We start from the raw sequence: 22,671 nt of genomic DNA on the forward strand, positions 1-22,671 counted from the left end.
AAATCTATGATTTGAAGCCTTTACAGAACTTCAGAAAAGAAATGGGGTTCAAGTGGGACCTTGAAGAATCAGTGGGCTTTTTAGGATAAGGAAAGCCAACAGTAGGAGGAAACATATGATCAACACAGATGCAAAAGAGAGAGAAAGGGAAAGTGGCTTAGGGTACAGTAAATGAATAGAAAACTAGAGAAAGGAGAAGTGGAATAGAAACCTAGAAGAGTAATTTGAATGAGCAGAAAGCAGTCAAGACCAACAATGGAAAAAATATTTGGTCCATTAATATGAATAATGATGTTACAAGATAAACTAGTTTGCAGAAGAAAATGTTTGATTTATCGTTAGATTTCATGCAGTAGAAGATCAGACAAATACCACTGAATTAAAAATAAAATTTCGTACTTTCAAAATCTGAGCCAAACAAGATAGGACTTTGCCTTCTTTTGATACTTCGCAGCCCAAATTAAGATTGTTTAACGTATCATCAATCACATGCAAAGAAGTAGGAACTTTGAATACTGGAGTTGGAAAAACCCTTAGAAAGCTTATAATCCATTTTGCCAATTAGTTAATTTGGGACCCAGAGAGATTAAGTGATTAGCCTGAGGTAAGATAGCCTTTTAGTGACAGAGATAATATTAAACTAATTTCTGATCCGTGGCTTTATCCGCATGCCTTAATGTCTAGTTATCCTTTCTAAAAATGTTTACACATAAATGTACATATAATTTTACATAAGCATATACCCCAGGTTATATCAGATAGGTTTTAAAAAATTCATCATTTTCCCACTTTGGGGACCTCCATCATCCCTCCCTGTTCCTAACTCATCCCTCTCCCTTCATTTAATAAATAAGTGATATGTCTCATTCTAAATATTTTTAGAATCTATATAATCACATACAACCTTCTGTATGTGTGTGTGTGTGTGCATGTACATGCAGATGAAATGTCTTAGGTTATTGTTTTTACAAAAATAAAAATATATGTGCCCTTTTCTGTACCTTACGTTTCTCATGTACCCATACCTTGGGAAAATCCTCCCCAAGTGAAAAGTTAGAACCTAATCAGTTAACTTGTTTTGATTGTTGCTTAGTACTTTAAGGTAGGCACATGTTATTCATTACACATTACCATTCCCTCACTCATGTTTCCAGTTTTTTCTTCTACAAACAGCATTTCAATAAACACACTTATCCTACTGGGCACAGTGGTACACCCCTGCAATCCCAGCAGCTTGGGAGACTGAAACAGATGGATCACAGGTTCAAAGCCAGCCAGAACAACTTAAGAGAGGCCGCAAACATCTTAGAAAGACTCAGTTTAAAATTTGTTTTAAATGACTGGGGATGTTGCTTAGTGGCTAAGTGCCCCTTGGCTCAATCCCCAGTACCAAAAATAAATAAATAAACAAACAAACCTACTTATCCCTATCTCTTTATAGACGGGTGTTTTTATTTCTTTTGATAGAGATTGTATCACAGGATCAAAGACATGTGCATTTTAAGTTTTAAAAACTAACCTGCTTCCTTAAAAAAGCTATAGCAATACACTTAAAATTTGCACTTAAAATTAGTAAAAATACTTGCTTTCCCTAGGTCTCCCCAGGTCTCACTGTGTTATAAGCCTATTTTTGGTTTGGTTTTTTTTTTTAAGTTTTTCCAAGTGCAGTTGGTATAAAAGAAAATCTCATTAATTTATCTGCATTTATTTGATCAAAAATGAATTAGATCATCCTTTTATAAGCATGTTGGTTATTTGGATTTCTTATCTTCTCAGTTGTGTTTTCATATTCCTTACCCAACTTTTTCCAACAGATTATTTGGTCTCCTTTTAATTTTTACAACCTTTTGCTATATTATATAATCTATCAAATTCCCAAATCTATCATATCTTTTATCATGCAAAAGTTTTGAATTTTAGTCACCTATGTTTATATTTTATCTTATTGTTTCTGCCTTGTCAAAAAAAAAAAAACCAACTGTCCCATCCCTATATTGATGGTTTCTAGATTTTCTTACAAATTTTAATTTATTTATTTATTTTAAACTCTGATCCATTTATATACAATTTATTTTTATAATTGCTATAAGATAAAACTCTTTTTTTTCCTTCCAGATGAATAAGCAGTTTATCAGCACCTTCTATTAAGTAGTCTATCCTTTTGCCACAAAATCAAAATATATGCTTTTGGCATATATTAAATTCAAATTTACATTTTGATCTATTTCTTGATATTCTATCTCAGATATAAAGTTTGGGCTTATTTCAATACTTGCTGATATAATTAAAGTAGCTTTACAGAATTTTCTGATCTCTGGCAAATTAGATTATACAAATGACTTGTAAAGTAGTTATCAGATGTAAGTACTTACACTAAAAACCTATTTTCTAGACAGCGTTTGGATACAAGCAGAAGCTAAAGTACCAAAATAATATTTGTATAGTTAAAATATTTTTTTTTCAAAATCTTTCTTTCCAAGGTCTATTTTTACAGCAACAGATATAAGAAGAAAAGGCCAATGTGCTTATGTGATCTTATAAAAATGGCAATTGTGTACACTTTTAGTACTTAAATGATGTGCTGTATTAACAGTACTGTTTCCTTGATCCCCAGGCTGATTCTTCGGAGGAATCATCTCTGACTGTGTCTTCACTCTGAACTCCCACTGCTTCCAGCAAGAACACCACTCAAGGGAGAGCTCTGGCGTGTTTTTGGAAAGAAATTCCATGGGTACTGTACCTGACCCTCTGAGGTCCACTAAAACTTCCCTGGTTGCAGCTTCTTTAAAAGAGGAGGCTCAAGGAGAGCTGCAGGCTTCCTTATCTCAGTGCCGACCAGCTCAACCCGGAAAGAATGCCAATGGCCTGGCAGGTGCCCCTGCAGAACCAAGCCTCAGCCCCAGCACTGCTGCTGAGGCCGTGATGCAGGCTTGTGAGCATGACACCACCCAGCCAGACATGTCTTCTCCTGGTGTCTTCAATGAGGTGGAGAAAGCATCTCCCACACACAATTCTCCTGGAGATTCCCAACTGCTGGAAAGCAGAGAGCCCACAGCATCAGTCCCGAGCCCTACGGCAGCAAAGGATCTTGTACACAGACCATTTACAATGCCAGCCAATCAGCACACCCACCAGGCCATCCCAGGTGATCGGCCCAATGCCAGCGCCTCATCAGAACCTGAAGATTCTTTGGTGAAATCTCAGAGAACCTTGAATGGAGCCCAAACCGAGAAGTCAAATTGTCCTGCAGGGGGCACCTGTGGCAGCAGCAAAGATCAGGCATCTTGTGATTTTCCTTCTCAAGCAACAATTCAGGGAATGGTACAGAGCACAGCAGCCGAGGTATTCAGTCATTCTTCCCCTCCTGCAGGTGGGCCTGAAGGGGACAGGCAGCAAGCCATCTGTCACTCCACAAGGAGGTCCTGTGAGCCTCCAGCAAGAGAAGATGGATGTTCAGAGAACAAACAACTATCTGCCACTGCCTCAGACACCCAAGGTACAACATCTGGGACACCTCAGCTATCCCATCTCACTAGAGAAGTTTCATCATGTACACTAGATCCAGAGAAGGCACTGCAGCCAACACAACAGGTGTCGAGGTTCAAAGAAGCCAGTACAATGACCAACCAAGCTGAAAGTGAGATCAAGGAGGCCCCCAGCAAGGTTCGTCAAGATGCTGAGGTGCAGGCGGTGGCCAGCGTTGAAAGCAGATCAGTCTCCACTAGCCCCAGCATCCTCACCGCTTTCTTAAAGGAAACCCCTGCTCTTGAGTGCTTGGAACATCAAGAGCAGCTGCGTGTCATTTGCCAGGGAAGTGGCAGTGGCAGCCACGTGTTGGAGCTCTCTAACAGCATACAGTCCTCCCAGGAGGCAGGGCAGGGCTGTGGCATTATGGCTCAGGTGCACATCCAGACAGCTGCACCTGTCTCTACAGCTTTCCAAGGGGAACTTAAAGGAGTAAGCCTACCAGAGGAGATCCTGAAGACCTCACCCATCAGCAGGGCCTGCAGTCAGGCCCAAGATACTTGTAAAGAAGATGGGAGACCAGCAGGAGAGACTCCATTGAGGGAAGAGTCAACCTCTAGACAGCTTTCAGATGCTAATTCTAGCTCCCTGAAAGCTAGCCCCATTGACCAGATTTCTAGCAGTGCAGGTAGTCAGTCTGGAATAAACCAGGAACTGGGGACATCTGAAGCCAAGACATCTGATCACAAGACTGATCCAGACTACAAACTATCTGACTCCTGCAGCCCTGAGAGCAAAGAGGACCAGTCCAGGAGTTTGGACACCACGAGTAAAGGCAGTCCAAAGGAGACAAAGTACAAGTCTCCTCAGATAGTAAAAGAAAAGGAGCCTACGGGCACCGATACTCTAGATGCCAAAACCCTACTGCTCAATCCCAAAGCTCAAGAAAATGGAGGCTCAGGATCAGCTAATCCCATACCCTCCCCAAACAGAAAGAACCAGGAGGGCATCTTAGAGGAAAACAGACAGACCAAGACAGCCACCAGCCTGAGCCTACCCCCTGACGCCATGGGTGACTCCAGCCCAGGTTCTGGCAAGAGGACCCCTTCTCGCTCCGTCAAAGCCAGCCCTCGCCGGGCCAGCCGGGTCAGCGAGTTCCTCAAGGAGTTAAATGTGACAGCAGCTGCTGCTCAGGTGGGGCTCACACCAGGAGAGAAGAAAAAGCAGCTAAGCACAGATGCCAAACTCCAGCTGAAGCAGTCCAAGCGGGTCAAGGACGTCGTGTGGGACGAGCAGGGCATGACCTGGGAAGTGTACGGGGCTTCCCTGGACCCGGAGTCCCTGGGGATCGCCATCCAGAACCACTTACAAAGACAAATTCGGGAACATGAGAAATTAATCAAAACGCAAAGCGACCAGACCCGGAGATCCATTTCCTCAGACACTTCCTCCAATAAGAAGCTGAAAGGGAGGCAGCACAGCGTATTCCAGTCCATGCTGCAGAACTTCCGTCGCCCCAACTGCTGTGTTCGCCCTGCCCCTTCTTCTGTGTTAGATTGAAAGGGGACACGTAGGGCGGGGGCGGGGGGGTGTCAGCGTATGCACATATGGTATCATATGTGTCTGCCTGTGTCAAAGCGTAAGTTGTTTTCTGAGAGACCAAGAAGAAAAAGCAAGTATTAACTATATGAAATTGCTGTTAAAAATTGTGGGATCCCTTGAGGGTTCATAAATAAAGATGCCATTTCAATGTGAAAGAAAGAACAAGAAAAGCAAGCTTCACTGCAGATTTGCAACCCTAATTAAGTGGAAATCGTATTCACTGTTTGTGTTTTTTAACTATGACATTGCTTATAGAAATAACAATACCATTATACATGTGACATTTTGTATTACTGCCTCAATGTGTATCACTTGATGGTATCTGCATTAAAATCCCTACTTTATATTAAAAATAGCAAAAACACTATTAGCAAAAACGTTATAATTTCTAGTCCTATTGAAATTAGAATGCTGTTACCACACAAAATCTAAGTAGGTAATAAGAACCATATGTAAAATACCAAATATGAATTAGTATTTGAAAACATCTGCAGATAGCCCTTTTCATACACCTTGTATAGCTTTTAGAAAATATAAGTTATGTGAGGAGAATTAGCTAAGGCTTTAGATATGAATACTGTCCAACTACATCCAACATGGACTTACATATACACATGTTCCTGCACAGAAGGCAAGGTGCATCTCTGTGAGGCTAACCAAATTGTATTCATATTTTCTTACCCTAAAGGAGGCATATGGGACTGGATTCTTGAGAAGAGTCATCACATGAGAGATAAAAGTAAATTTTATGTGATACAGAAGTTCTCCAGTGATATTCTACTGAATTATAAGGTTCTGGTAAGGAATTATAAATAGCAGATTACCAAAATCTGTTTTATCTGTGTTGATAAAAGGAAGAGCCTTTAAGTAACAAAAACTACATGTTTCATCTGTATTCATGTAAACAGCATAAAATTTTTGGCTTTCTTTTGATTTGGTTCAGTAGTTTCTAACAGCAAATGTGGTCAACACCAAAGGGAACAGAAGTTCTCTTACATGTAGACAAATATCACCTGTTTAGGTCTATAATCTGGAGTAAAAAAAAAAAAAAAAAAAAGGTATTTTTTTATACTTTTGATTTTAAGAGAAATACCATCATATCTCAACCTCCAAAGCCAACAAAAAAAGAGGTCAATGTAAGCATGGTTTGAGTTTGGAGTAGGATATTCCTTGAGAACACTGGCATCTATCTGAGCTCAGCACTCACTCCTCTCTAGAAGAGGAGGGTATCCCTGAAACATAGGGGCATCCTCCAAGACACTGGCCAGGGGCCACCAGCAGCTGCTTTCTTTGACTAATGGAAAGAAGAATGCATTAGTCAAGGCCCTAGGAACCCTTCCCTTCCTGGATTCATCATAGGGCCTCCATCTTGCCCTTAGAAAATTTGACTGCTAGATGTTGGAGTGGTACTGGTTGCCTTCTCTAAACTCATTTCCCAGATGAGCCAAAAAAAAAAAAAAATCTGACCATGCAATTTTCTTCAAAGTTTCAAATACCATTGGTACAGTCAATTCCCATTGTCTGTTTTAGCTTATTTCAATTTAATTCTACTTTGCAGGTTCTGAACATGAGGGGGGAAAAATCATACCTAAACTCTACCCTGTGTGCAACCTACACTGGGAACTAACTAAATTACTAAAAAGCTTTGATTTCTTTCAAAGCAATCTAGCTGTATATGCAGCCTGCGTAAGAAGACCACAGTGACAGCCTTCTTGGAGCCTGAGATTGGTAATTACAGTTGTTATGCTTGGAACTTATAATGAATTTTTTAACAAGGCAAATTTTTTAGTTTCTTACTAATTGGCCTCTTTTAAGAACACTATCTAAAGTAGAAATTATCATCAAATTACCAAACAAATTACATTTAATGATTAGAGATTAAGTCTAAAATTCTCTCTTCTGGACTTATGCACCTATTTGTCTCAGATAACTTGGCCACAACTATTCTGTCTCCTCTTTCTCACTGGCCATTTCTATCACATGATGTCACACATGCTGTGTATACACAGAGTACACCCTGTGCACACAGGAGCAGCTGTCAACAGCACCTACTCCAGATAGGTGGGCCCCAGGTAATCCTCTGCTGTGAAGTGGCTAGAACAGGCTGCTCCTGTATTAACATAGGAGAGAAGAAAAATTCAACATCCGGCAATAATATTTACTTTCATGAGATTAGAGTAACCACACGATTTATAAATAGTGAGATGAAGCAGAGATCTAAGAGAAAAACGTTGGCATTTGTCACACATTGTTAATCAGAACCACTCAATTTGGTATTGTAGTTGTGCCTCTCAAACTAAAACTTTTAAGCAAAAATATTTGATGTAGTAAGTTTGGTTTTCTTTGGTGCTAGAACTAAATTCTTGATTTCTCAACACTCTAGAAATGGTCATAAGATAGTACAAAACCTTGTTTGTTTTGTTCTTATCAAATTTTCTAGAACTAGCAGCTTTTAGAAACAGTAACAGGAATGTGTCATCAAATAGATATATGAGATGGGAGGCTGTTTAAGATAGTGTTTTTACATTTTAGTACCTACCCTATGCTACTCTCAAAATAAAACCATGTTTGAGATTCTTCCTTACATCAGTCTGTGACACAGAATTAGGTATTTAGTATGCCATTTGGGATGTCTTGGATTCATTCAACAAAGGAAGTTGCAATATAATATAATCCTGGTGGACTTTAAACTTGCTCAATCATTTCTTGCTTTACCTGCATGATACCCACTGAGTTAAAAGTTGTTTTTGTTTGTCCTTAATTTCTTTTAATGCGATTTGTCCATTTTAATACACTCTACTTTTAGATCTTTAGAGAGGAAATATTTTATTCAATTAAGAAATATAAAATACTCCCTAAGCCAGTAATAAAAGAAGTGAGTTAGAACTTAGTGTCTGGCAGGTCATTCAACATTTATTTTTTTTTATTGGTTGTTCAAAACATTACAAAGCTCATGATATATCATCTTTCATACATTTGACTCAATTGGGTTATGAACTCCCATTTTACAACAGTCACTAATATGCCATTATGTAAAAATGTGAATGTGTAACCAATATGATTCTGCAATTCGTATATGGGGTAAAAATGGGAGTCATTCAACATTTAAAGTGTGAAGATGTTATACCACTTACCAAATGAACACTAGAATTTTTATTTAAGTATTAATTTTTCCAGGTTTATGATCATAAGAAAAATAGCATTGCTTCATTGCCACATGTTTATCTTGAATGCCTTTCTAATCATGTCTTTTTGAATTACTGGCTTTTGATGCCACAGACTAGCTACTTTATATACACTAAAATCCTGATTAACCTTTCTGTTTTGAATTAGTGGCATAAGTTGAATATTTTTAAGTAGAGGTTAACCAGAAACCTTTTTGTTTGTGTCCAAAATGAAGTGTTGGTAAAATGGATTAGTATGTTTTCTACCTTATAAATTCCACTATATTGAATATAATTTGACCTTTGATAATCTTTTAGTCTTGAGAATCATCTGATACTCATTATTCGGGGTACCAATATTCTCCATGTTATAAGTTAAACATAGAAATTAAAATAAATTGGACTGAGTACATATATGTAACATAAACCTTACAGGTTAGATTTTGAAACCAAATCTTTCATAGGAGCTTGCAACCTTAAAGGAAAAAGCAAAATAGGAAAATGCCATTTGGTTGTATCCCAAAGTATTGAGATTTTACTATTCCTAGGTTATACTAATATTGTTTCTTTCATTTTAGGGAATTTCTGCCATGCTGGGAATGGTTGTATATATATATAACACCAAGAATAGAATACAATGTGACTTTAAAATTTGTTTACAGAGGATATATACAATGTGCTGTTAATGTAACTTGTCTGGCCTTTGCTATATTCACTCTATTACTGTTTTGTTGCCAAAATGTGAGGAATTATTGTCTTTTTTTCCTCCTACATATTGTGCAAGTATTAAAGAAATTGTCCACCTCTGGTACCATGGAATTCACCATATTCCTTGTTAACTTTTTCAGAACCAGTATAAAGAAAAATAATATATTAGGATAGATTTGCATATATGTGTGTGTGTACTTGTGTGTGTGTGTTTATTGAAAATTGGGCACCTGTAGACTTGTGTAGACCTCGTACCTGCTTGATTGACTAATTCTCCACAATGCTGTCATGGAGATGAGGCTGTGTACTCTCACCTCCTTTGTCCTGAGTGGTGTTTGAAAAACGAAGCTTGTGAGTTTCCTTCTGTGATAACGCAGTGAGCTCAGCAGCATCTGAGATGAGTGAGCAGATCACCTTGTCCAGCCCTTGTTTTGTCTACCCAGTGAATCAGAAGTCTCCACATACACTCCAACTTTTGCTTTTCACATTCATCTGAGCATTTTGTTTTCTGCGAGCAGTGTTTCTCAATGTCATATGTAGCCCTTTGGGTTGATTCTCTCCAAATGTAGGTTAGCTTCTGCCACCTGGCAAATAACAGGCAATTTACTGAATCTCCTGTCCATCCTGTAACTGTATCCTCCTTAATGAAATTCTGCAACTGGCTGAGTAATTACAAATGTCATCTGTGCAGACACATGGGCTTAAGAATAACAACACAATTTTGAACACTTTTGCAAAAGGGAAAAAATAGTCTTATAAATACTGAAACAAATTTCCATGAACTTTATCCTGATCTTGGAGGAAAAAAAAAGTTTTCTCCTTGGCTACAGAAATCGAATAAGCAATGACCAAGGATATAAATAAGGATGAACTGAGTTGGAAAAATTCTGTCTCACAAGTCAGTGACATCTGCCAGAGGTCATCACAGCTACTTTTAACTGTGAATACTCACCAGCTAAACTACTCACTTGCCACAACCAAATAACCTCTCTCAAAGTAAATCCAATACACCTGTATATATGTGTTGATTGAAACAACAAAGAGTCCTGAAACATTACTTTTGGGCTACTGGGAAAATTAAGGTGATGATAATATAAAAGACATTCAAATAACCATGGGATTTGGTGAAATGACTCTGGGGGCCAGAATGGTGCAACAAGATGTTATTTACAGTTTTTTTTAAACAGATATCTCAGATACTAATCATGAGAATAAAGACTGTTGAATATGAAATTAAAGCCAAGCAATAATGTGCCAAAAAGAGGCAGTTATACCAGCAAGTGCATCTGTTACAGGCACACTGTTATATAACTATGGTTTGCTCTACAAAGACTTGACTAAAACCCAGAGGATAAAAGAAATGAAGGCATAATTTCTGCTTTCTTGTTGAGTAAACTTGTTTAGGAATTCCATAAAGAGGTGCAGCACTAGTGAGCATGAGTAGAGACACAGGCAATATGTCTGCTTTCATGCTAGCCAAGAAAGAAGAGGAGCCACTAAAAGGTTTGCTGTCTTAAAACTCAAGACAACGCCATCCAGAAACTTCTGTCAAGTGAAGGGGATAAACTTATGGTAATTCCTCTTCCTGGACCCTAGCACGTTCAAAAGCAATTTTGTCAACTCTGCCCAGAGGATCGCCCGTCTTAGCTATGAAAAATGGGTTTCCAGATGTAAAGTCACTAAAACATGAATACCTGTATCCAAAGGGGCCACAAATAATGCCTTACAGAAAATGATGCGCCAGATGGTTATCTCTAAATACCAATTCTTCAAGTGTCTTTCTGGGTTGAAGTTCAAAAGATTAATTGGCTGCAAAAAAAAAAAAAAAAAAAAACAAGAATTAAAATCACATATTTTACACTTTAGAAAAAGATACTGGTAATCAACCAATAAGGTGATAATTATAAGAGATACCCTACTGATTTAAGTATGTTAGGGAAAATTAAATGGGGTAAAAATACTAACTTCTTTCTTGATTTTTTATATGTGGAGATGTCATCAATTTATTTCTGGGGAGAAAATTATAGCTTACTTTTTGACATTATTGCTAATATTGCTCTTTGTTACTTTAAAAATTAAATTGTCTCTTCTTTAGGAAAAAAAACTTTTTAGCAGTTAAATTCTTTCAGATTCCAATCACTGCTTTTAATAACAGTAAAGGCTATGTGTAGAGCAAACTATAGAAAATGAGTAGAAGGGGTTTACCCATATTAATAAGTATCCTTAATGATTTTAGTTTAGATTCCTTAGCATTTATTTTCAACCACATCTTATGAGCAAATTGTTTTCTGTCATGTCTTAAAATGATGCTGGTAAATCTGGAGATTGCAGTATTATGATCTTACTCCTCAATCCCAGGAAGAGAGGAGAGACTATTTCTTACTTTAAGGGCACCTAGAGATACCTTTTTATCGAGGTTGAGAGAGGTCAGTATGACCTGACAACTCAAGAAAAATATCTCTTAGCAATTACTAAATTTCTAAATGTATTTATCTCTGCTGTACTAATGTGTGAACAATATGTTGTGCATAATGGCGTTGCTGCTGTGGTATGTCAGTGCATTCCATAAGTGTATACAATCTGTAAGTGATTGGCTTGCTATTTTTATGTGTAGAAAAAAAATAAATAACATGCCATATCCCATTTAAAGGCTGACTCTTGTTGTCAGGTAGGCATATCTATGAAAGTGAATAAAGGCCACACAAGCATGCGTCCCTGTTCAGTAATGGAATTCGTCCTTTCATTTTCCAAGGTCAGAAAGGGCTATTTTGTTTTGCTTCTTTTTCATCTCTGAGAGTAGATAACATAATTATCACAAAGGCTGAATACAGTAATCAGTACACTGGCATGTTACTAAATGTGCCAGAGCTAATTACCCATGCTGTTTGTCACAGGTAAGGTCAGTTCTTTGACCACTGGGAAGATTTACATTCCTCACACATCCTCTCTGTGCTAAATGTGTGACTAGGATGTACATACTATGGGTGTGATTGTGTACATACCTTGTATGAATTATCTAAACCCTCAGAGCAGTTGCAGGAAAGCAGGAAGAAGAAACAGTTGTTCAAAAGCCTCAAAAGGGCTAATCAATAGGTATTTTCACTTTCTACACATAAAAATATATACATGGCATAACTGTAAATAGCTTATCCACATTTATATATGCACACACAAATGCATTATACTCAAACCGGTATATTTGAATAAATCACAAAACAACTAATTGAAAGCTACAACACTCCTTTTCTTTTTTACAATAATTAATATTGACCCCCAATGCTGCCCTTTAAGTGGTGTTTCTCTCTGGTAGCAGATTTCATGTTTAGGAAGGGTCAGCCCTCTGGGTTATAAAAATCAAGTTGGCACCTTACTGAACCTGGTACCTGAGCAGCTTCCAAATATTAATGCTGTCTTTGAACATCTCATTTTATATCCAGAGCTGACAAACACGAGGCAAAACCGCTTGTGTTTGGGAGACTCCATCTGGACATATATCAATATGTTTATTTGCGCAGGCTAATAAAAGCCCTACATTTTTTCAGAGTTATATCCCTAGATTTCAAAAGCATGTATAATCACGCAAAATGGAAGACAGTTTCAGGCATTATTCTCTTGGAATCAGCTAAATAAATTTTACCAACACCAAAGAGAAGTCAAAGACTTCTGTGGTGTCAGTAGAATAATAAACTATGAGTAATTGGGAGTTCCTTAAGAAGGACTCAAAAACTAAATTACTTTTGTTGATAATCAGAGATTCCGTGTTTGATGAAAGTGATGAGAGGCTAGTATTGGTGGACATACAAGTAGATGGGGTATGGGACACTTAGAATGCCTCATGTCCCATTAGTGGGCAAGTGTTAACAATGGACAAGATTTTTTAAACTTATCACAATTCTAATTTGTGAATTTATATTGTTCAAATTTCTCTCATTTCTTAACAAAATGGTCTGTTAGGGATCCAAAAGGTCTGATTTGGTTCCTAAAGCCTAATAGCATAGGCCTGACCCTGATTCCTCAACACAAAACTGGTTACTGAAGACATGAATGGAAACACCACAATCACCCCCTTGATAAAGAATTTCATTTGGAAAAGTACAAATATAACTACCTCTCAGTGAGAGTTAAGAATAACATTTAAATACATATTCATGTTTTAGAGAATCATGCGCCATCTTTTTAACCTAGATAAAAAGAAAAGCTTAACCAAGTATAAACACTACATGTACAGCTATAGCTGGCAATGTTTTTTAACTAATACAAATGTACTTGTTTATAGGAGCAACATACCTAAAATCTTGATGTTTGTCAATATTTGTTGTTGAGTAAAAGAAAAATTTATGTAATTTTGGAAAATGTATTAATTTAAATGACACCCCCCAAAATTATAACTGTTAATATGAGAATCATTTGTATGTAAATACTCAGCTGAGAAAGACCAAAACATTAACATTCAATCACTAAAGAAATAAAAATATTCAAAATAGAAAGTCTATTTATAAATGTACCAAATATTAGAATCTAAAGCTATATCTTGTCATAATGTCTATGTACACAGTTGATAAAATGGTCTATTTAAGCAAGTTCCCATACCCCAAATATTGACCAATAAAATTTAATTTCCTAGAAAAAAAAAGAATGTTATGATTTATACAGGAAAAAAATAAAGATTTTGGATTAAATGTACTCCCACCTTCATTTCAAATTGGATTTTGAATGGATGTTAAAATACTAAAAGTCAACTTATGACTTAGTTTCACCCTCAAAAAAATTAGAATATGATTTTTTTTTGCATTCCACTTTCCATAATAAATATTATATAGAATAAAATTCATTGGCTTTTGTTGATATTGTTACTGCTGTTGTTGAAATTGTCCTTTTAGCCCTGTATATTTACAGTCAGTTGATTTTCCATGGAACACATTTCTGCTATTAATCTGCAGGGGAATTAAAAGTATTTACGATAAAGGAACTCTTTACCTTTAATTAAAATATAATTCCTTAGAATAAACAATAGTCACCAGAAGCAGCAGTTTTTCCTGTATTTGATGGCAAAGCTGTGTGTGTGTGTGTATGTGTGTGTGTGTGTGTGTGTTCTGTTGTTCTTGTTTGGTGAAAGTGATGAGAGGTTAGTATTGGTGGACATACAAGTAGATGGGGTATGGGCACTTGGAATGCCTCATGTCCAGGCTCAGCTACCTCTTACCCTGAGCCATTGAGCTATCTTCTGTGCAGTTCCAGCCTTTCTGGCTATCCCTGAGCAAGTAAGTGGAATCTTGCCTTCTAGATTCATAGATTCTAAAAACTCCAGCCATATCCTCCACGTTGGCTTGACCATTAATAAAATTAATGCCATAATTTGATCCCTTTTTGTCTCCTTGCATCTATCATCAATTCACCAAAGAATTATAGAGGAGAGATACAAGATCTATGAAAACTGAGGAGAGATACAAGATCTCAAAAAATGATTTATTTTCCACAGATTTTAAACCTACAAGAATCATACACTCCCTCCAACTGATGTGTATGTATAAATTCATACTATTTCTATCTTAAATAACATCCCAAGACTGCCATTATCTAATTCTTGCATACTTAGACATTCATTCTTGGCAAAATTAAACCTCATGCAGTTCCAAAGATATAAATGCCATTCATGGAGAAGCTAATCAGGCAATAGTCCCCAGGGCAGCTGAGAAACTATCTTATGCCTGTAGCTGTTCTTATTGTAACAGCAGTTGGTGGTCTCATTAGGTGCCATTTCTAGCCAACTATTCCCACTCAGCCACATCTTCAGTGTTGAGTAGAACATAGAAAACCAGCCTTTTTAGCATGATCTGGTTTCACTGGACTGATTGTGAACTCAAAAATACCTAATTTCTTATGAAGTGTGTTCTGCTGTTTGTAAATCTTGTAGGATCACTTTCAGTCTACCACACTGTCTTCTTCCATGTGGGCTGCTAAAACAAACATAAACTAGTTGGCTTATAAACAACATAAATTTACTTCTCATGGAAGCTTGGAAGTCCAACAGATCAAAGCAGATTTGGTGTCTGGTGAGGATCTACTTTCCAATTCACAGATGGTGTTGCCTTACTGTATCTTCACGTGGTGGAAAGGGAAGGATCTATTTCAGGTTTCTTTTGTAAGGGCTTTAATGCCATTCCTGGGATCTGTTCCCATAGCCTAATTACCTGAGTTAGGATTTCAACATGAATTTGGGGTGATCGAAAACATTCAGACCATACATATCTTTAATGAACTCATGAGTGCCAACACTATTTAATTTTTCTCAACACCATTCTAAATTATCAGTGAGCAAATTTATAGAGTTCTAAAATGTTTAGAACCCAATAACTGTATTAATAATATTCTGCAGCCAATTTTCTAAATATATCATGAAGGATGAACATAGTTGAAATTCAGATTGTCAGGATGGAAGCTAAAGTGCTTGCAGAGATTTCTGGTGGGAGTACTGGCATCACCAAAATGATGTTTTCCTACACCTTTATTTAGTCACACTTAACACCTTTCAATCAAACTCCACAAAAACCTTGGCCTGCCATTTTAAAAAAAATTTAAAAAAATTAAAAAGCAGAATGTCATGGCGAACAATATTATAGGCATTTAAAATCAAGATAAGACTTCATAAAGTGCTAGAAAGTATGTGCATATTATTTATGTTCATTTAGAACCACATGAAACAAAAAATTAAAGCTATGTGTCAAGAATTCTGCTGGGAATTTACACATAAGTCTCAACCTTGGATGATACTGGGAATAAATGTGCACTGGTTTTCAGTCCATTTTTTAAGTGTCAGATACTTGAGACATACAAATTAGATGAGATATAGCAGTCCATACTCAGGCTTGATATCAAAAAACCCTGGGTTCAAATCTCAGCTTTGAGTCAATACAACTGAATTAATTGGCTGAATCATTCAGTCTTTTTGAGACTCGGTGCATTCATCTGCAAATTGATGGTAATAATACTGACTTTGCAAAATTGAAGGAATTAAATTATATAGGCAAAAAGGTGTCACTTCCTTCCCCTATCCTTTGATTTTTGCTTTCTTCTTTGTTTAAATTTTATCAATATATTGTCAAAAGCATGGAATTTTGCCATTTTCTTCTATCTAATGAATTTTTCATAAATCTTGACAAATACTAGGAATAGTTTTAAACACAACTATGAGATACATCCAATTTGACTTTAGAAGTATTTCCTTTTATATTTAAAGCATGAAGAAAATACATCCAAGTATTTATAGTTGTCAGAGCTGTAAGAATTAGGAAAAGATTTTGATTAATTTTTGTCACATCAAATACTATTTTTAAATATAAACTCAAATACCAACAAAAAATATTATCAATTCAAATAATGAAGGAAAAGGGGAAATAAAATGTAAATTTAACTATATTAAAATTTAGAACTTAGATATGAGAGAAGAGCCTATATGCAAATTAAGAAAGTAGAAACTATAACTGACAAAATATTGGAATCTAGAAAATAGGAAGAACACCTACAAATCAGTTTAAAATGATGAGCAATACAATAGAGATTAGTTAATGTCAAACTGGATAAGCAAGCAACATAAAGGTATGAAAATACACTAACAAATCTCTAGTTCCTGCAGTTTAATGTTACTGGAAAAGAGCTTTCAGATTCATAGGAGTTGAACTAGAAGGCTATGTTTAAGAGTTAAGCAAGAGCACATGTTGGGCTGAGGGTCAGACCCTGGGAAACAGATCTGGGATCCCTGCAGGGGAAAGAAGATGTGAGGTCCATCTGGAAGAGTAGACCAGCTGTATTCCAGGCAGCAGCAGTCCCCGGCCTCACAAGTCTTTCCATAAGCCTTTTTTTATGCAAGTCAAAAAAGCAACAGTGCCAACAAGTTACGTAAGGGAGCGCATGCTCACAAGCAGATATTTATGACCTTGAGTACTTATGCTGAATCAGGGTGTTTGTGACCTCAGCATATACTAAAAACATAGCCCACTGGAAGTCTCAGCCAGAAGCCCAACTATAGTCATATTGGGCCTTCCTTACAACATTTCACCTTTATTAGGAGATCGGCAAATTGGAAATGGGAACATGCAAGAGCCAGGCTACTAGTGATTACAGCTGTATAAATTGGAGATCTGCAAATCGGTAATGCCTGAGTTCCGGTAAGAGGCTATAGGAAGAGGGTTTTTCTGAAGAATCCATGGAAATCCTAGGAGAGCAAGTTAGATGGAAATACCTGCCACATTCAGAGAGTACACCAATCAGGAAAATATTAACTTTCCATACCTTCTTGTTTTCTCTACCTCCCGGGTCTTCAACCAAATTATTTGGCAGAAACAGGTCTTCTAGGAGAAAAAAGAGTCAAAATCGCTACCTTTTTCCATAGAGGGCTATTGTGTTTGTCAGCTTTACATTAGTATAATGGCACACCTAACACAGGCTACTTATGAAGAAGAATTTTTTTTCCTTCACATTTTGGAGGTTCAAGGGCAAGGCGCTGGCATTTGCCAGTGCTTGGGTGCATCACAGCATGGTGGACAGCAGTTGTGGAAACACATGCAGGAACAAGCAGGTGATTACATCTCAAACTAGAACAGAGAGGGAAAGAGAATGAGCAGGACCAGGCTTTGCCATTTTGTAACAATCCTGTCATGAGAATTACCAAAGGGGTCACATGAGAGCTACCTCACACCCCCTTTCACCTACAGACCTCCAAGTAGGCCCCACTTCCCAGGATTTCCACCATCTCCCTACAGCTCTACCCTTCACACCAACCCTTCAATTGCAATGGAACTTTGGGCAGAAAAAATATATATATAGGTGGGGAATGAGGATATAGCTCAGTTGGCAAAGTGCTTGCCTCCCATGAACAAGGCCCTGGGTTCGATCCCCAGCACCACAAGAAGAAGAAGAAAAAAAAAACTATATATTAAAACCATAACAGTTGGTAAGGATAGAACCCACATGATTACTGTGTGATACTGAGGCATTTTTGGCTCTAAGTTGAGAGTACAATAGCAACTTCAAATGACTTGTGGCTAAATCAAGCAGTGGGTCTCTAAAACTTAAATAGATGCTGTCACTAAGGTTATCTTTGCCATAACTGAACACGGCATACTTAACCAATGAATCCATCTGCATTTGCAGCTCCTGCTAGACTAGGAACTGCAAATTACTATGGTTTTAGAGGTCAGCAAGAACTTCATTCACACTCTTCACAGGTTGTGGAGAGAAGGTCATTGTGCTTTATCGGGGCCTGCTGCAGTCTTCAGATTTCCAGGAAATCTCCTAAGATTCCCAGCAACTGATGTGCATAAGTTCTTCAATTTATTCAATCACTGCTAAGTATAAAGTAGGTCCCAAGTCAGTTTGCTGTAATACAGGAAGATTATCTGGGCCTTACATAATCACATGAGCTTTTTTTTTTTTTTTTTTTTGGATAAAAGCCTTCCTCATTAAACCTTTCTCAAATTGAAGATTTGTTGTAAAGAAAGAAAATTACAAAAACGTACATGTACTTTTTTTTGCATTACAATTCTTTTTTTTTTTAATTTTTTATTGTTGGTTGTTCAAAACATTACAAATTTCTTGACATATCATATTCCACACTTTGATTCAAGTGGGTTATGAACTCCCACCTTCACCCCATACACAGATTGCAGAATCACATCAGTTACACATCCATTGATTTACATATTGCCATACTAGTGTCTGTTGTGCTCCGCTGCCTTTCCCATCCTCCACCCTCCCCCTCCCCACCTCTCCCCTCCCCTCCCCTCCTCTCTCTCTACCCCCTCCACTGTATAACCCTGAGGGTCTCCTTCCATTTCCATGAAATTTCCCTTCTCTCTCCCTTTCCCTCCCACCTCTCATCCCTGTTAAATGTTAATCTTCTTCTCCTGCTCTTCGTCCCTACTCTGATCTTAGTTACTCTCCTTATATCAAAGAAGACATTTGGCATTTGTTTTTTAGGGATTGGCTAGCTTCACTTAGCATAATCTGCTCTAATGCCATCCATTTCCCTGTAAATTCTATGATTTTGTCATTTTTTAATGCAGAGTAATACTCCATTGTGTATAAATGCCACATTTTTTTTATCCATTCGTCTTTTGAAGGGCATCTAGGTTGGTTCCACAGTCTTGCTATTGTGAATTGAGCTGCTATGAACATCGATGTAGCAGTGTCCCTGTAGCATGCTCTTTTTAGGTCTTTAGGGAATAGACCAAGAAGGGGAATAGCTGGGTCAAATGGTGGCTCCATTCCCAGCTTTCCAAGAAATCTCCATACTGCTTTCCAAATTGGCTGCACCAATTTGCAGTCCCACCAGCAATGTACAAGTGTACCCTTTTCCCCACATCCTCGCCAGCACTTGTTGTTGTTTGACTTCCTAATGGCTGCCAATCTTACTGGAGTGAGATGGTATCTTAGGGTGGTTTTGATTTGCATTTCTCTGACAGCTAGAGATGTTGAGCATTTTTTCATGTACTTGTTGATTGACTGTATGTCCTCCTCTGAGAAGTGTCTGTTCAGGTCCTTGGCCCATTTGTTGATTGGGTTGTTTGTTCTCTTATTGTCTAATTTTTTGAGTTCTTTGTATACTCTGGATATTAGGGCTCTATCTGAAGTGTGAGGAGTAAAGATTTGTTCCCAGGGTGTAGGCTCCCTATTTACCTCTCTTATTGTTTCTTTTGCTGAGAAAAAACTTTTTAGTTTGAGTAAGTCCCATTTGTTGATTCTAGTTATTAACTTTTGTGCTATGGGTGTCCTATTGAGGAATTTGGAGCCCGACCCCACCGAATGTAGATCGTAGCCAACTTTTTCTTCTATCAGACGGCGTGTCTCTGATTTGATATCAAGCTCCTTGATCCATTTTGAATTCACTTTTGTGCATGGCGAGAGAAAGGGATTCAGTTTCATTTTGTTGCATATGGATTTCCAGTTTTCCCAGCACCATTTGTTGAAGATGCTATCCTTCCTCCATTGCATGCATTTAGCCCCTTTATCAAATATAAGATAGTTGTAGTTTTGTGGATTGCTTTCTGTGTCCTCTATTCTGTACCATTGGTCCACCCGCCTGTTTTGGTACCAGTACCATGCTGTTTTTGTTACTATTGCTCTGCAGTATAGTTTGAAGTCTGATATCGCTATACCGCCTGATTCACACTTCCTGCTTAGCATTGTTTTTGCTATTCTGGGTCTTTTATTTTTCCATATGAATTTCATGATTGCTTTCTCTATTTCTACAAGAAATGCCATTGGGATTTTGATTGGCATTGCATTAAACCTATAGAGAACTTTTGGTAATATCGCCATTTTGATGATGTTAGTTCTGCCTATCCATGAACAGGGTATATTTTTCCATCTTCTAAGATCTTCTTCTATTTCTCTCTTTAGGGTTCTGTAGTTTTCATTGTATAAGTCTTTCACCTGTTTTGTTAGGTTGATTCCCAAGTATTTTATTTTTTTTGAAGATATTGTGAATGGAGTGGTTGTCCTCATTTCCATTTCAGAGGATTTGTCGCTGATATACAGGAATGCCTTTGATTTATGTGTGTTGATTTTATATCCTGCCACTTTGCTGAATTCATTTATTAGCTCTAATAGTTTCTTTGTAGAGCCTTTTGGGTCTGCTAGGTATAGAATCATATCATCTGCAAATAGTGATAATTTAAGTTCTTCTTTTCCTATTTTTATGCCTTTAATTTCTTTCATCTGTCTAATTGCTCTGGCCAGTGTTTCGACAACTATGTTGAACAGAAGTGGAGAGAGAGGGCATCCCTGTCTTGTTCCAGATTTTAGAGGGAATGCCTTCAGTTTTTCTCCATTCAGAATGATGCTAGCCTGAGGCTTAGCATAGATTGCTTTTACAATATTGAGGTATGTTCCTGTTATCCCTATTTTTTCTAGAGTTTTGAACATAAAGGGATGCTGTACTTTGTCGAATGCTTTTTCCGCATCTATGGAGATGATCATATGGTTCTTATTTTTAAGTCTATTGATGTGGTGAATAACATTTATTGATTTCCGTATATTGAACCAGCCTTGCATCCCAGGGATGAATCCTACTTGATCATGGTGCACAATTTTTTTGATATGTTTTTGTATCCGATTCGCCAGAATTTTATTGAGGATTTTTGCATCTAGGTTCATTAGAGATACTGGTCTGTAGTTTTCTTTCTTTGAAGTGTCTTTGTCTGGTTTAGGTATCAGGGTGATGTTGGCCTCATAGAATGAATTTGGAAGTTCTCCCTCCTTTTCTATTTCCTGAAGTAGCTTGAAAAGTATTGGTATTAGTTCTTCTTTAAAGGTTTTGTAAAATTCTGCTGTATACCCATCCGGTCCTGGGCTTTCCTTAGTTGGTAGTCTTTTTATGGTTTCTTCTATTTCCTCAATTGATATTGGTCTGTTTAGGTTGTCTATATCCTCCTGACTCAATCTGGGCAGATCATATGACTTAAGAAATTTATCTATGCCTTCACTATCTTCTAATTTATTGGAGTATAAGGATTCAAAATAGTTTTTGATTATCTTCTGTATTTCTGAAGTGTCTGTTGTGATATTGCCTTTTTCATCCCGTATGCTAGTAATTTGAGTAGTCTCTCTTCTTCTCTTCGCTAGCATTGCTAAGGGTCTGTCGATTTTGTTTATTTTTTCAAAGAACCAACTTTTAGTTTTGTCAATTTTTTCAATTGTTTCTTTTGTTTAGATTTCATTAATTTCAGCTCTGATTTTAATTATTTCTTGCCTTCTACTTCTTTTGCTGTTGTTTTGCTCTTCTTTTTCAAGGATTTTGAGATGAAGTATGAGATCATTTATTTGTTGGTTTTTTCTTTTTTTAAGGAATGAACTCCAAGCAATGAATTTTCCCCTTAGAACTGCTTTCAATGTGTCCCATAGATTCCGATATGTTGTGTCTGTGTTTTCATTTATCTCTAAGAATTTTTTAATTTCCTCCTTGATGTCTTCTGTAACCCATTGATCATTCAGTAACCTATTGTTCATTCTCCAAGTGATGTATGCTTTTTCCTTCCTTCTTTTATCGTTGATTTTCAGTTTCATTCCATTATGATCAGATAGGATGCATGGTATTATCTCTACTCCTTTATATTGTCTAAGAGTTGCCCTGTGACATAATATGTGATCTATTTTTGAGAAGGATCCATGTGCTACTGAGAAAAAAGTGTAACTGCTTGATGTTGGGTGGTATATTCTATATATGTCAATTAAGTCTAGGTTATTAATTGTGTTATTGAGTTCTATAGTTTCCTTATTCAACTTTTGTTTGGAAGATCTGTCCAGTGGCGAGAGAGGTGTGTTGAAGTCTCCCATGATTATGGTATGGTGGTCTATTAGACTCTTGAACTTGAGAAGAGTTTGTTTGACGAACATAGCTGCACCATTGTTTGGGGCATAAATATTTATGATTGTTATGTCTTGTTGGTGTATGGTTCCCTTAAGCAGTATGTAGTGTCCCTCTTTATCCCTTTTGATTAACTTTGGCTTGAAATCTATTTTATTTGATATGAGTATGGACACTCCTGCTTGTTTCCGAAGTCCATATGAGTGATATGATTTTTCCCAACCTTTTACCTTCAGCCTATGTATGTCTTTTCCTATCAAATGCGTCTCCTTCACATGAGCTTTTTAAAAGAGTTTTCTTTGACTGGTCTCAGAAGAAAAAGTCACAAGAGAGACAGCTTCCAGTTTCTAATTGTTCTGTAAGAAAGCA

General features: G+C 37.2%; 1 protein-coding gene across 2 annotated transcripts in view; it reads left to right on the forward strand.

Annotated features, from left to right (window-relative positions):
• Gprin3 (GPRIN family member 3) overlaps positions 1 to 11,582 on the forward strand; it is a 63,969-nt gene extending 52,387 nt beyond the window's left edge. For both annotated transcript variants that reach the window (XM_046458937.2, XM_046458938.2), the window contains one exon: positions 2,615 to 11,582. In XM_046458937.2, the coding sequence (XP_046314893.1) occupies positions 2,728 to 5,025 (2,298 nt within the window). In that variant the 5' untranslated portion in view covers positions 2,615 to 2,727 and the 3' untranslated portion in view covers positions 5,026 to 11,582. The remainder of the gene's footprint in view (positions 1 to 2,614) is intronic.
• The last annotated feature ends 11,089 nt before the right edge of the window (positions 11,583 to 22,671 follow it).

This window comes from Marmota monax, unplaced genomic scaffold (genome assembly GCF_021218885.2).
Source record: "Marmota monax isolate L192 unplaced genomic scaffold, Marmota_monax_Labrador192_F-V1.1 WCK01_AAM20220418_F8-fsc00002, whole genome shotgun sequence".
NCBI lineage: Eukaryota > Metazoa > Chordata > Mammalia > Rodentia > Sciuridae > Marmota > Marmota monax.